This window comes from Somniosus microcephalus, chromosome 25, assembly GCF_052327205.1.
Source record: "Somniosus microcephalus isolate GS21.2 chromosome 25, FLI_Smic_1.0, whole genome shotgun sequence".
Lineage (NCBI taxonomy): Eukaryota > Metazoa > Chordata > Chondrichthyes > Squaliformes > Somniosidae > Somniosus > Somniosus microcephalus.
The window spans coordinates 31285368-31301396 of NC_141011.1; the positions used below are offsets into that span (position 1 = coordinate 31285368).

General features: G+C 49.9%; 1 protein-coding gene across 1 annotated transcript; it reads left to right on the forward strand.

Moving 5' to 3' along the window:
* The first annotated feature begins 5185 nt into the window (after positions 1 to 5185).
* On the forward strand, positions 5186 to 15688 carry mrpl20 (mitochondrial ribosomal protein L20). The gene is made up of 4 exons (XM_085967090.1): positions 5186 to 5578; positions 5864 to 5974; positions 7757 to 7834; positions 15280 to 15688. Exons 1-4 carry the CDS (start codon positions 5492 to 5494, stop codon positions 15451 to 15453), a joined length of 450 nt encoding a protein of 149 aa, XP_085823216.1. The 5' UTR covers positions 5186 to 5491; the 3' UTR covers positions 15454 to 15688.
* The last annotated feature ends 341 nt before the right edge of the window (positions 15689 to 16029 follow it).

Consider the following 16029-nt stretch of genomic DNA (forward strand, 5'->3'; position numbering starts at 1 on the left):
GCGGTTTACTACGTTAAAGGCGCTGTATAAATACAAGCTGTTGTTCTTGTTCACTGTTCTTGCACTAAAGTAAATGCTCAACTTTTATTAAACTAATTTGATATAAAGCTTTCTCACCTTGATTGTACCGTTGAAGTTGAAATATAATGTGAAAAGTAAAACACTTCAATACCTAATCATAGAGAAATCATAGTAGGAACATTAAGGCAGTATATTGTTTAAACCTGAAAGAAAAACAGTTAAAATAGGAAAACAAAGCCTGATACGAGTGCTTTAAATAGTGTAAAGAGTCCAGTAAAAGTCGATTTTATTATATATCAGTGACTTTTGGTTTACTGCAACAAATGCTTATTTTCTAAACCGAATGCTCACTGTACCTGACAGCGGTGGTCTGACCTCAACCAAACCAATAAAAAGCTTTAACTGTACCTGGTTGACTCTGCACCTAATTGTATGAGTGCGTACTTTTAAAAAGGAGTCAAAAACCTGCCTGGAGATTAAAAAATGGTGCAAGTAGCTTATTGTGTGCTAAAAAGTCAAGCAGCGAGGAATCTGGTTATAAAACCCCTCGCCTAGTCACTTAGACTGCAGCAAAGAAAGAGGCAGAGATTTCAAACAAATACATCACATTCCAAACGCCTTTACTACTGCACTGGAGTGTCATCCTAGATTTTTTTAGGGACTTGAGCACAAAAATCTAGGCTGACACTCCTGTGTAGTACTGAGAGAGTGCTGCACTGTCAGAGGCGCCGTCTTTCAGATGAGACATTAAACCGAGGTCCAGTCTGCCCTCTCGGGTGGACGTAAAAGATCCCATGGTACAATTTCGAAGAAGAGCAGGGGGAGTTATCCCCAGCGTCCTGGCCGATATTTATCACTCAATCAACATCGCTAAAAACCAATACCTGGTTATTACCACATCGCTGTTTATGGGAGCTTGCTGTGCGCAAATTGGCTGCTGCGTTTCCTACATTTCAAAAAAAGTACTTGATCGGCTGTAAAGGGCTTTGGGACGTCCAGTGGTCGTGAAAGGCGCTATATAAATGCAAGTCTTTTATATGTTTTAGAAAATTCTGCGCTGTTTAAAAGAGAACTAGGCCAGACAGCAGCTATGGTAAGTAAATTTCCATTTTAGGTCTATATTTAGAGAGAAAGCAAGTGGTGTCTTTATTATTTCATTTATTGAGGTGGGTAGAGAAATATATATTTCATTGTGCAATACTGCTTACTGTTCATTCATCTGCCTTATGAAAATAAAACCAAAGACTTGGTTTGGTAATAGCATGTATCCAATCTGCTTTCGAAGAGAGAAGAATTGCATGGTGGCATGTGATACATTCCAGGAGCTATATAAATGCAAGCCTTTTTTTCTGATATCCCCAGGACAATGGCCAATAGTAATCTCTCAATCAACATCACTAAAACAGATTATCTGGTCATTATCACACTGCTGTTTGTGGGAGCTTGCTGCGCACAAATTGGCTGTTGCATTTCCTACATTACAACAGTGACAACACTTCAAATAGTACTTGATTGGCTGTAAAGTGCTTTGGGACATCCAGTGGTCATGAAAGGTGCTATATAAATGCAAGTCTTACTTTTTTTTCAGATCCCTCCATGGCCTCATCCCTCCCTATCTCTGTAATGTCCTCCAGCCCCACAAGCCCATGAGATATCAGCACTCCTTCAATTATGGCCTCTTGAGCATTTCTGATTTTAATCGCTCAACCATTGGTGGCTGTGCCTTCAGCTGCCTAGGCCCCAAGTTCTGAAATTCCCTTCCTAAACCTCTCTGCCTCGCTACCCCTCTTTCATCCTTTAAGATGCTCCTTAAACCTACCTATTTGATCTGCCCTAATATCTCCTTATGTGGCTTAGTATCAAATGTTGTTTTATAACACTCCTGTGAAGCACCTTGGGACGTTTTACTACATTAAAGGTGCCATATAAATACAAGTTGTCGTTGCTGTTTAGACTGTAGTTAAGAAGCAGAGATTGCAAACAGATACATTGAGCACAGTGAGGAACAATGAACAGTGAGGATAGTGACAGACTTCAGGAGGACATAGACAGGCTGGTGGAATGGGCAGACACATGGCAGATGAAATTTAATGCAGAAAAGTGCTAAGTGATACATTTTGGTAGGAAGAATGAGGAGAGGCAAAATAAACTAAAGGATACAATCCGAAAGGGGGTGCATGAACAAAGAGACCTGGGGGTATATGTGCACAAATCATTGAAGGTGGCAGGGCAGGTTGAAAAAGTGGTTATAAAAGCATATGGGATTCTGGGCTTCATAAATAGAGGCATAGGCCCCGATTTTCGGGCAGCTGTCGGGCGGCTTTTCATGCGGCCGTGGTCCGAAAATCGTGGAAAAAGCGGGTCGGGACCCCCCCCCCGCCTGATTCCCCGCCCCGTCCGACTTTCGGACCGCTGTTTCCACGCGCCCCGCTTCCGTCCTGCCCGCCGCTGGCGGGACTGCTCGTCGGCACACTAATCACCAATGATCACCTTGTTAAGGACGATTTTCCCGTGCCGTTGCGACTTTAGGGCTTTCCCCACCTGAAACCCGCCTGCGGGGAACCCCGCCGATGAGAGCTGGCGTGAAAACAGCTGGCTTGCTTGCTTGCAGCAGTAGGTCGCTGAGGGCTGAAGAGATTTAAAGAGGCAGCATTTGCAGGCTGCAGGATCTTGTTGATCAAGGCTTGGGGGAACTATTTGAAGCCTTAGGAGCAGCTGCAGAAAGTTGGAGCCTCACACACTTCTTCAGTGTGAGCTCCTGGGAAGCCCCTCTCACCACCCTAACTCAGGACCTCCTCAACCGAGGCATCTGCTAGAAGCATGGGAGGCCTTTGGCACCTTCCCTTCCTGGCATTAGAGGATCTCCAACAGCAGAGGTGGCAGCAGCAGAACCAGGAACAGCAGGATGATTACCAGGAGCACCAGGCTGCTGCTCACTCACCTGAAGCTGCACAAGCCAGAAGGGGCCAGCGCTTGGAAGTGGCTTGAGAGCACCTTGCTGCGCTTTAGGGGGCCAGTGGGACCCGTTTCTGCACTGGCAGTCCTACTCAGAAGGACTTCCATGAAGATCTGGTTTCTCTGTTCAATAGATGGCCAACGCTCCTCAAGAGATGTCATTCTCTTATGAGCACTCACCATGTTTTCCGTATGCTGGCGAGTTATCTCCTCCATGGAGGTTGCCAACCTTTCCATGGTGCTGCGTTCATGCACCAATGACTCCACAAAGGCTCTGCTCATGGTCGCTATGGACTCCTCCATTTGCTCCACACCCTGGAGACAAAACCTGCCAGAGACTCCTGCATCTGTGCATGGAGATCCATCACCTCTTCTCTTGCGGATGGACCCAGAGGCAGACGGTCGAGATGCAGCGCAGCTGAGCTGAGCTGGCAGAGCCCTGCGCCCTCCAACGAGGACTCTCCACTGCTGTCCCTGTCTCCAGAATCTGCTGAGGCTCACTTGTCAGCTGTGAAACACCAGGTGACAACACTACTCTATGTCCCAAAGGTCCCCCCGAGGTGTGAGTGTCTGCGCTGGTGCTGGGTGCGCTTACTTCTGCTGACGCTGCACCCTCAGAGGTTGGAGCTTCCTCTGAGGAGTCTGGCTGCACAGCCTCTTCCTCCTCCACAGTGAGGACGGGGGCTCTGGATGGTACTGTGGGGGAGTAAAGGAAGGAGTTACAGATGTAATGCCAAGGTTCCTCTGGTGACTCCCAGCGAGTTGGCATCTGCTGACACCTGCATCCATGCAGCATTGGTCTCAGTGGGAGGCCTCTTCCTCCCTGACCAAGGGAAGAGGACCTCCCTGTGGGCCCTAACCCCATCCAATAATGCCTGCAGTGAAGCCTCGTCGAATTTGAAGGCAGCTCGGGGTCTGGCACTGGCCACAGCTGCTGCAGGCTCCTCTGCCATCCTGTATGGTTCATTTGGAAGCCTTCAGAGGATGCAGTGCTTGCCATGGACCTTGAAAACACCACGAATGATGACATCATACTGTGGGGATTTCTGACTCGATTTAGACAATTAGCAAGGCTTCCCACATGCTGGGAATTAATTGGCCAATTGAGGGAAAATTGTGTGGGGCTGGCTGACACTTTTTTATGTGTGTCAGAAACCCCACATTCGGGGAAATCCGACCATTTCCCACACAAGCCGAAAATCGGGACCATAGAGTACAAAAGCAAGGAAGTTATGATGAACCTTTATAAAACACTGGTTCGGCCTCAACTGGAGTATTCTGGGCACCGCACTTTAGGAAGGATGTGAAGGCCTTAGAGAGGGTGCAGAAAAGATTTACGAGAATTGTTCCAGGGATGAGGGACTTCAGTTACGTGGATAGACTGGAGAAGCTAGGGTTGTTCTCCTTAGAGCAGAGAAGGTTGAGAGGAAATTTGATAGAGGTGTTCAAAATCATGAGGGGTCTAGACAGAGTCGATAGAGAGAAACTGTTCCCATTGGCGGAAGGATCGAGAACCAGAGGACACAGATTTAAGGTGATTAGCAAAAGAACCAAAGGCGACATGAGGAAAAACTTTTTTACGCAGCGAGTGGTTAGGATCTGGAATGCACTGCCTGAAAGGGTCCTCTTTTTATTGAACCAAATTAACTGTAAATTAACTGTAACTTAATAAAACTTTAAATAAAACCTAACAAATTAAATTCAAAATAACAACAGAAATTGCTGGAAAAACTCAGCAGGTCCTGCTGAGTTTTTCCAGCAATTTCTGTTGTTATTTCGGATTTCCAGCATCTGCAGTATTTTGCTATCAAATTAAATTCAAATTTGGTTTGCCAGGGTGATGATGCACTCCAATCCCCGCGGCGCCCACCGGTCTCGAAAGGCCTCGAGTGTGCCGGCGAACACCGCGTGCTCCATCTCCAGGACTGCATGAAAGGGTGGTGGAGGCAGATTCAATCGTGGCTTTCAAAATGGAATTGGATTAAGTACCTGAAGAAAAACAAATTTGCAGGGCTATGGAGAAAGGGCCCGGGAGTGGGACTAGCTGAATTGCTCTTGAATAGAGCCGGCACGGGCTCGACGGGCCGAATGGCCTCCTTCTGTGCTGCAACCATTCTATGATTCTGTAAATGCAAGTTTTTTTTAAAAGGAGTCAATCAGCTGCCTGGAGATATTAGACTGTAGCAAAGAGGCACAGGTTGCAAACAGATACATGACGTTTCTGTCATTGAGACTTTGACCCAGGCCCCACCCACCCGAGGAGAGCGCAGTGCGCAGGCGCCGCCCGGTGTCTGAGCAAGCACAGAGCGGGGCCCCGGGCAGCGAGCACCGCCTCTGGCCGCCGGCACTACCCAGCGCCCCGGACCGCGCCTGGCCTAGTCTGTGATATACTCGGTGTAAGGGAAGGGGGAACCGAGCCTGTAAGGCCGGGGTATCGAGCACCGCCCCGGGATCCGGGCCGAGCCTCCGACACACGCGGGCGGACGGTCAGTGATCGGAGCGCAAGTCGACGCTGATGGTTTTCCTCTCGCTGTCCCGCTGGATCCGGAGCCGCGGGCCCGACCGCTACTGGCGGGTCCGGGAGGTGCTGCAGCACGCACGGGTGAGGCTTGAGGCCCCGGGGGGAGAGGGAGGGAGGGTCTGTCTCTTGACACTCAGGCCCGGCCTGACCGGACCACCTTCGGGCCGCAGCCCAGTCTGCTGCTGACCTGGGCTGGGGTCGAGCAGACTCCGGGTTGGGGATTTAATGCGAGCGGATGAGCTCCAGGCCTGGCCCGCTGCCGGATCCCCGGGCTCGGGTGGGCCGCTCCCTGTGTGAACGGGCTGATTCTCATGTGATTTTTATTTTATTCCCCCCCCCCCCCCCCCCCCCCCCACGTTTTCGCAGCATTTCCGAGGCAGGAAGAACCGATGCTATAGCCTGGCGGTGCGGTCCGTGCGGAGAGCGTTCCTCTACTCCACCAAAGCCAAGAAAACCAAGAAGCGGAACATGAGGACGGTATAAAAAAGAGAAATATCCCAACAGCTGGGGGTTATAGGGTGGCACAGACCAGGCAGGGGATGCAGTAATAGGTGGGGGTTATAGGGTGGCATAGACCTGGCAGGGGATGCAGTAATAGGTGGGGGTTATAGGGTGGCATAGACCAGGCAGGATATCTGGCAATAGCTGGGGGTTATAGGGTGGCACAGACCAGGCAGGATATCTGGCAATAGCTGGGGGTTATAGGGTGGCACAGACCAGGCAGGATATCTGGCAATAGCTGGGGGTTATAGGGTGGCACAGACCAGGCAGGATATCTGGCAATAGCTGGGGGTTATAGGGTGGCACAGACCTGGCAGGTGATGCAGCAATGGCTCGGGATTATAGAGAAACGTGCGAGGTAGGCAGGATATTGAGCAGTAACCCTGGGGGCGTATAATGTGGTGTGGTGTGGGTCGGGTAGGATACCGAGCAGTAGAGCTGGGCAGGAGGTCTAACCATTGTCGAGGTCATGGCGTGAGAGAGGTCGACTGAGTGGCGCACCCAGTGCTTGTGGGGGCTGCAGGATTATAGCGTGGTGCGATGGGGCAGGATACCCAGTAATAGCCAGAGACACTTGGAGCCCTGGAGGTGGGCAGGATATCTACCAATAGCCAAAGTTATGGTGACGTGCGGACTGGGCAGGGTATCCAGCAATACAGTGGACTGTAGAATGGCTTGGGCTAGCCATTGTAATCCAGCAATGGTTATTCCAGAGAGGGATGGTCAGTCAGTCAGGATAACCAGGGATTGGCGAGAAACTGCAGAAAACAAAACTTTTAAACAGTGAAATTGGGGGATTTGAATGGCAGAGATTTTGTGCATCTGTAGGATTGGGAATGATCTCGGGATAGGTCAATTGATACATTCAAGAAGCAATTGGATGGTACAATGGTTAAATGCAAGGCTTCTGTGCAGAACGAGCTTGATGGGTCGAGTGGTCACCCTCATCTATATTTTTTTTGTGATTTTATGATGAAATGTAGCTATAATATAGGGTTTCTGCTCATGTAGTTAATCCTTCAGGGTTAGTGCTCTATATGTTCCCCGGAACAGTAACTGGGCAGGAACTGTTCACACTACTGAAATACTGTTCCGGCTTCATAAAATAACTAATACTAAAACAGCCGACTAGTTGAAATGAGTGCCCCACAGTTGTCACTTTTCCTAACCAGGTAGCTGTTAAACAGAGTTCCTGGTTATTCTCTGTTTTGAGAGTGTGGGTGATTTTGTGTCCTCGTGGCAGTCAGCTGCGTGCCACATACTTAATGGCTAAGATGCTAAAGTAGATGACTTGCTGAAAGCCTTTCAGTAACCACTGTCGGAAGATGTGGAGACAGTCCTGGAATGACCCAGCCATTCGTTTTTGTCTCTTAACTCTCCTGGTATATGTATAATCTACTCTAGATCTTCCCAGAATGTGCAAGCTATTTTTGTGTATCCCATCAATCTGTGGCACAAGGCTGCCCCATTGACTTTATTCTGCATCTATATGCAATAAATGATGTATGTAGCTGCCCTGTTCTAATGTGTTTACTTTGGTGTTTACCAACCTGAAGGATTGAACTATATATAAACTGAACCCGGATGAACCCAAACCCACATTAAGGATACACTGCATCTTAAATCATAAAGACAAGTACAAATGAAGGAGGTGATTCAACACCTCTACTTCCATAGAATCTACCTGCCCTAAACAGCCTGTGCTTATAATAAAGGTCCTGGTTGGAAGAAGAACATGAATGCTTTGTTTTGTTTCAGCTTTGGATCAGCAGGATAGCAGCAGCTTCCCGTGAGCATGGACTGAAGTATCCTACGCTGATCAGTAACCTAGTTAAGGTGAGGGTGCGATGTATAAATATTTCAATGGACTTGACTGCCTTTATCAAATTCCAAAGAGCAAACTATTTAAATTTCACTATGCTGTGAGGGATTCTCTTGACCTGTGCATTAAGTTTGGCTTGGTTGTTAGCAGTCCCCTCCGAGTCAGAAGGAGGTGGATTCGAGCCCCACTTTAGGACTTGAACACCTAATCTAGGCTGTCTTTTCAGTGAGGTTGTGTCAGAGGGTGCTGTCTTTCGCATGAGGTGTTAGACAGAGGCCCCATCTGACCGCTGGTGGACTAAAAGATCCCATGACACGATCCGCAGAAGAACATGGGAGTTCTCCCAGTGTCCTGCCATCACCCACCCACCCTTCAAACAACCCCACTAAAACAGATTAACTGGTCGTTTATCTAATTTGCTGTTTTGGGACCTTGCTGTATGTGAATTGCGGCAATGGTTATTTACCTAGCAACAGGGAGTACACTTCCAAATAAAGTCATTAACTTGCTGTGACGTGCTTCAGCGTGTATTGGGACTATGTAAATACAATGTCTATTCCTAGTAGTTCATCTTCCTGTCACGTGAAATCGACAGGGTGTAGGAAAATTATAACTTTACACTAGGGAACCATGACTTATTTTGAAATAACAACAGAAAATGCTGGAAACACTCAGCAGGTCAGGCAGCATTGTGGAGAGAGAAACCGAGTTAACGTAACTCGATGACCCTTCGTCATTGACCTGAAACGTTAACTCTGTTTTTCTTTCTCCACGGATGCTGCCTGACCTGCTGAGTGTTTCCAGCATTTTCTGGTGATGTTTCAGATTTCCAGTATCCGCAGTATTTTGCTATTGCGTGACTTGTTTTGTATATTTCTGTAAAATCCCAGGTCACGCTGGGTGCCATCAACATTACAGATTTTTGAAGCCTGGTGCCATAGCGGGTGTGCATATGAGAAATTCCCAGTCTCGGTTTGGAAATCAAGATTAAAATCTGGCCCACAGATGAATTATTTCAGTTCCCTCTCTGGCTTCTGCCAGTTGGTTATAGAGCAACACTTGGAACAGATGGGCTACTAGGCCTCTTGGGATGGGATAAGTTTCTTGGGTTTGGGGGGGTCTACAGTTGAGTTAATGCGAACAAATATAAATATTAAGTTGCCCAAGGCATAGTCCACAGAAAGTCCTGTGGAGGCCCAAAGTACAGCAAGCCATCTCCAGGTAATGGATGCCGAAGCGGAAGTGCAGCTCCGAGAAATCTGCAGTCGGGCCAGGTTCGGGGCTCCATTGGCAGCTTTCCAATATTATGAGCAGGGCAGAAGTTGGGCTTTGACTAAGCTTGACACAGCAGTTTTCTAGGCATTTTAAAATAGAAAGCCTCTAGACTTGACTATTCCAACGCACTCCTGGCATTTTCTACTCTCCAGAAACTTGAGGCCATCCAAAACTCGGCTGTCCGTGTCCTAACTCGCACCAAGTCTCGTTCACCCATCACCCCTGTGCTCGCTGACCTACATTGGCTCCTGGTTAAGCAACGCCTCAATTTCAAAATTCTCCTCGTTTTCAAATCCCTCCATGGCCTTGCTTACCTCTCCCTATCTCTAATCTCCTCCAGCCCCAAACCCTCTGAGATATCTGCGCTTCTCTAATTCTGGCCTCTTGAGCATCCCTGATTTTAATCGCTCAACCATTGGTGGCCGTGCCTTCAGCTGCCAAGGCCCTAAGCTCTGGAATTCCCTCCCTAAACCTCTTGGCCTCTCAACCTCTCTTTCCTCCTTTAGGATGCTCCTTAAAACCTACCTCTTTTCATCTGCCCTCTTCTTTCGTATGGTGGTAGCAAAGCAAATCAGATGTCAATGTCTAAGTCAGATATCCAGGACAAAGCTTCCGGTGTAACAGCGTGGAGACCTTGTAGGCTGCCTGTGAATTTCCTCTGAGGGCAGTGCTCAATGATATGCTCCAGGGTCTGATTAGGAGCTCCACAGCTGCATGATGGGGATGCTTTAATCTTCCATCTATGGAGAAGGTGGCAGCATCTACCATGACCGGTTCTGAGGCGGTTGATGGTTGTCCGCTGTTTGCGAGGAAGGTTTGATCTTTCAGGTTGTACTGGGGGGTCCTCTATAAGGAATCCATTCAGTATGTCACAGTTCGTCCAAGCATTTCGCCATCGGTCATCAAGGCTGAGGGGAGATCGCTGAAGGGCTTCAGTGACGGTCCAAAATGGCCTTCTAGATTTGAGACGGGTTGGTGGTAGGTTGTTCAAGTCAGCCTGGGTTGGCATGTCTTTGCTGGTGTCACGGTTGTAATCTCTGGAGACTGCATATTCGCAGCGTAGGTGTGGTGGGGCGATGTTTGCAAGCACGGGCAGCCAAGGTGTTGGTGTCGATAAAAATGTACTGATTATAGTAGAATTCAGCTGGACATCAACGGATTTGACATGCGGACTTGATGCCGGAGAGCAGTACTCCGCTGTAGAGTACACCAGGGCGAGTGCTGCCGTGCGGAGGGTTTGAGCGTCTGCTCCCCATGTGGATCCGGCCAGTTTCTGGATCAAGTTGACCCTCGTTGCCCTGATATCGCCTATGTGGCTCGATGTCGGTTTGTATTATAACGCTCCTGTGAAGCACCTTGAGATGTTTTACTACGTTAAGGCAAGTTGTTGTTGTTGTAGAATGTTGCAATCCACTCCGCATGTTTGTTTAATACGTATATGATATACCTATCAATTCATTCCATGAAAAGCGATGAGTTAAGATAGTAACTATAGGTTTTTATTGGCTAAATAAGAGCCCACCCTCGTGGGTGATCGGTTCCAACAAGGAAGAATACTAGCCAAGCGGTCACCTTTATACCTGGGCAAGCAGGCGGAGCCATGAGCGGAGTCAGCTGAGGTATGCCTAGGTATAACAGCGTGCGTGGCAAGAGGTAACCTTGTGTAGTGATAACGACAGTGTGTGTAGTGATAACAACAGTGTAAACAGTGATAACAACAGTGTAACAATAGTGAACGGTAACAGTGGTTTACCACATTCACCCCTTGTTTAAAATTGAGTCTGGCAGGGTGAAGTGTACTACCAGTTCGTGTATGTCAGTCTCTCAGGAGGCCTCGTAAGCCTTTCTGATCGGCGCGTTGGCAGTGTTGCAGTATCCGATGTTAATGCTGGTGTCTGCGTGGTCGACGAAGGCTCCTGGGGTTCCGGCATGCCATCTACAGGAGCTGGATTTGGGGGAGTGGTGGGGGGTAACGGTGGTATCTCAGGGGTGCCCGAGGGTGCGAGTCTCGCAAGGAGACAGTGTCCTCCCGCCCGTCTGGGTATGCCACATAGGCGTACTGGGGGTTGGCGTGCAGGAGGTCCACCCTCTCGACCAGGGGGTCCATTTTATGGGTCCTCACGTGCTTCCGCAGCAGGACGGGCCCCGGAGAAGTCAGCCATGTTGGTAGCGAGGTTCCTGTAGTCGACTTCCTGGGGAAAACAAACATTCGTTCATTGGGGGGTGGCGTTAATGGCAGTGCAAAGCAGTGACCGGATGGAGTGGAGCGCTGCCGGGAGGACTTCCTGCCAGCGAGAGGTTGGGAGGCCCTTAGACTTTAGGGCTAAGAGGACGGCCTTCCAAACTGTCGCGTTTTCTCTTTCCACCTGGCCGTTCCCCAGGGGGTTGTAGCTGGTGGTCCTGCTCGCAGCAATACCTCTCGCGAGCAGAAACTGGCGAAGTTCCTCGCTCATGAAGGATGCGCCCCGGTCGCTATGTATATAGTTCGGGAACCCGAACAAGGCGAAGAGGTCGTTCAGGCATTTGATGACCGTGGTACTGGTCATGTCTGGGCAGGGGATGGCAAAGGGGAAACGGGAGTACTCGTCAATAATGTTGAGGAAGTACACATTACGGTCAGAGGACGGGAGGGGCCCCTTAAAATCGATGCTCAAGCGCTCGAAGGGGCGGGTGGCCTTGATCAGGCTTGCTCTGTCCGGCCTATAGAAATGCGGTTTGCATTCGGCACAGGTTTGGCAGTTCCTGGTCATGGTCCTGACCTCCTCCGGTGGAGTAGGGCAGGTTGCGGGCCTTAATGAAGTGGTAAAGTCTGGTGACCCCGGGGTGGCAGAGGTCGTTGTGGAGGGTCCGCAGTCTATCAACTTGCGTGTTGGCGCATGTACTTCGTGATAGAGCATCTGGGGGGTCGTTGAGTTTACCAGGCCGGTACAAGATATCGTAATCGTAGGTGGAGAGCTCAATTCTCCACCTCAAGATCTTGTCGTTCTTGATTTTGCCCTTCAGCTTGTTATTAAACATAAAAGCAACCGAACGCTGGTCGGTGAGGAGGGTAAATCGTTTGCCTGCCAGGTAATGCCTCCAGCGTCGTACCGCCTCCACAATCGCCTGGGCCTCCTTCTCGACAGAAGAGTGTCGGATCTCAGGACCCTGGAGGGTCCTTGAGAAGAAGGCCACAGGTCTCCCCGCCTGGTTAAGGGTTGCAGCTAGGGCGAAGTCGGATGCATCGCTTTCCACTTGGAAAGGGATGGACTCATCCACTGCGTGCATTGTGGCCTTCGCAATGTCTCCTTTTTATGAGGGAGAAGGCTGCGCCTGCTTCTGCTGTCAGGGGGAAGGAGGTGGACTTCATGAGGGGTCTGGCTTTGTCCGCATAATTGGGCACCCATTGGGCATAGTAAGCGAAGAGCCCCAGGGTTCTCTTCAGCGCCTTTGGACAGTGGGGGAGGGGAAGCTCCATGAGGGGGCGCATTCTTTCGGGGTCGGGGCCGATGACTCCGTTCTCTACTACGCAGCCGAGGATGGCAAGGCGCGAGGTGTTAAACACACATTTCTCCTTATTGTAAGTGAGGTTCAGCCGTTGGGCCGTACGGAGGAATTTCTCCAGATTAACATCGTGGTCCTGCTGGTCGCGGCCGCAGATGGTGACGTTATCTAGATAAGGGAACGTGGCCTGCAGCGCGTTCTGGTCAACCATCCGGTCCATCTCCCTTTGGAAGACCGAAACCCCGTTGGTGACGCCGAAGGGAACCCTAAGGAAGTGGTAGAGGCGGCCATTCGCCTCGAAGGCGGTATACTGGCGGTCCTCAGGGCGGATAGGGAGTTGGTGATAGGCCGACTTGAGGTCGATGGTGGAGAATACCCGGTACTGTGCAATCTGGTTGACCATATCAGATATGCGGGGAAGGGGGTATGCGTCCAGCTGGGTGTACCGGTTTATGGTTTGGCTGTAGTCGATGACCAGGCGGTGTTTATCGCCGGTCTTAACGACTACGACCTGGGCACGCCAGGGGCTGGTGCTCCCCTCGATGATGCCCTCCTTCAGGAGTCGCTGCACCCCAGAGCTAATAAAAGCTCTGTCCCCGGCGCTGTACCGCCTGCTCTTGGTAGCGACGGGTTTACAGTCACGGGTGAGGTTAGCGAACAAGGAAGGGGGCGGGACTTTGAGGGTGGAGAGGCCGCAGGTGGTACGCGGCGGGCGGTTTAAATTTTGCTGGTTGCAGACTGTGAGTGGGGGGGGAGGGATCCACCGTAAGCCAAAGTGACACTTTGAAGGTGGCTTTGGAAATCCAGCCCTAGTAGGACGGCAGCGCAGAGCTGGGGCAGGACGAGAAGTTTAAAGTTTTTATATTCCGTGCCCCTAACCGACAGGGTCACCACACAGTAGCCGCTGATGTCTGTTGAATGGGACTTCGCCGCCATCGAGATCCGATGGCGCGTTGGCCGGACAGTGAGGGAGTAGCAGCTCACCGTGTCTGGGTGAATAAAACTCTCCGTGCTTCCGCTGTCGAACAGGCAGGTCGTGGCGTGGCCGTTTACTTCGATGTCCATCATGGACTTGGACAGATGATGCGGGAGAGCTTGGTCAAGCGTGACGGAGGCCAGTGTATGGCTGAGTGAGCTGCTGTAGTCTGCAGGTGAGGCGGTGGTCGGGTCTGGAGACAAAACGGCGGCCGAGTGCGGCGAACAAAATGGCGGTGACCATGACGCGGATCCCCACGAAGTTGGACAAAATGGCGGAGAAGATGGCCACCCCCCACAACTCACGAGGCAATGCTGGCATCGGTGGCCTTGATCAAAGATGGCCGCCCCACAACTCACATGAGGCACTGCTGGCGTCTGTGGCTTTCCCCCTGCAGGCGTTTACGAAGTGGCCTTTTTGCAGCCGGAGCAGGTCGCGTTCCTTGCAGGGCAGCGCGCCCTTTGATGTCTCGCCTGGCCACAGAAGAAGCAGCTGGCGGCCCGATCGCGGAGGTCCGCTGCCGCAACAGGTCCCGGGGGTGGCGGTCCCGATCGATTCCGGGACACCGACGCCGTAGTAGGTCCCAGGGGCGGCGATGCGAGGGGTATTGCTGCCGGAGTCGGGCCCAAGTCCCAGGGTCGCGCAGCACTGTACCTGGAGTACACCTCGAGGTCCCGATGGGCCACTTCCGGGGAGCGAGCGAGGGCTGCAGCTGTTTTCAATTCGAGGTCCTTTGATTCGAGCAGTCTTTGCCGTGAGTAGTCGGACCGAAGGCCTTTCACGAAGGCATCGCGGATATTTCCTTCAGTATTTTCTGCAGCCGTTACAGCTTTAAAGTCACAGTCCCTGCCGAGTGTTTGTAGCGCCCATAAAAATTCATCTACAGACTCTCCTGGCTGTTGCGAGCGGGATCTTAGGAGATGTCTGGCATACATTGAATTTACTGGGCTCCGGTACTGCTCTTTTAGCAGGTTGAGGGCGTCCTCGTATGTAGCAAGGTCTCGGATGAGTGCAAATACTTTAGGGCTCACCTGGGCGGTCAGGACTCTTAGTTTGGATTCCGGAGGCACGCCGGAGGCTCCCAGGTAGGATTCGAAACAGCTCAGCCAGTGTTCGAAGTCGAGGGCTGAATTCGCTGCCTGTGGGTTTAGATCAAGGTACGGCGGTCGGAGGGCTCGCAGCCAGGTCGGCTGCTGGGGCTGTTGTAGCTGGCCGTTTGGCTGGTCGTTTGGCTGCTCCGATCCACTCATTTCAAAATTTAGCCAATAAAATTGATATACCTATCAATTCATTCCATGAAAAGCGACGAGTTAAGATAGTAACTATAGGTTTTTATTGGCTAAATAACAGAGCCCACCCTCGTGGGTGATCGGTTCCAACAAGGAAGAATACTAGCCAAGCGGTCACCTTTATACCTGGGCAAGCAGGCGGAGCCATGGGCGGAGTCAGCTGAGGTATGCCTAGGTATAACAGCGTGCGTGGCAAGAGGTAACCTTGTGTAGTGATAAAAACAGTGATAACAACAGTGTAACAATAGTGAACGGTAACAGTGGTTTACCACAGTATATATCAACTAATATTTTCAGTTTATTTGACTGGAGGGCATATGAATCCATTCCAATAAGCCATTTTGGATATTTACAGCCTGAGACTTAAAGCCAAGAAAAAAGGTTCTGAAAATTGAGATGCTTTTTGATAATTAAAATGCTTGTTTATATTTGATAGAGCCAAGTGGTGCTAAACAGGAAGGTTCTCGCGGATCTGGCCATATACGAACCAAAGACATTCAAGACCCTAGCAGCGCTAGCAAAGCGAAGGAGAGAAGAAGGCTTCCTCGATGCACTGGGTGATGGCAAAGAACCCACTGGAGTATTTTCACGCATTGTGCATTACGACTAAAGGAATGAACGTGAATAATTGCTGTAAATACTTCTCATCTGTCTTATAACTGACTGACGATGCTGCCATTTTAACCAAACGTTTACAACAGACTTTTTTCCCGAGTCAGTTAATCAAAAGACTTTGGCAGTGCTCTGTAGATTATTTGAGAAGATTTTTTCATTACTGTGCATGCTTGACTCTAATGAATGATAATTGTGTGTGAAATTCTTCAATAAAGCTTTTTGTAGTGAAATGCCGTAACTGCAAATTATAGTGCTGGGCAGGGGAGAGGAGGCTGGGGTGGAGCATCACTGGCTGGAGGAGAGTGTGTGTATGTGGTGTCCCCTGAGGAACTTGGTCCATTCTCAGTAAATTAGGGTTGAGTGTGTGATTGATTTTCTTGTACTGTAGAATGATTGAATATATTTGATCACATTTAAAAGGTAAGGTAATCGGTTCCATTCTCACTAAAATAGCACAAACTGGAATTATAGTTTCCTGCTATGGGTGGCATAGCAACCATAGATCAGTAGAAAAAGGGATTTAATGAGAAGCCAATTTGTAAAATCACAGGCATCCTTGCCCAAGTCCTTC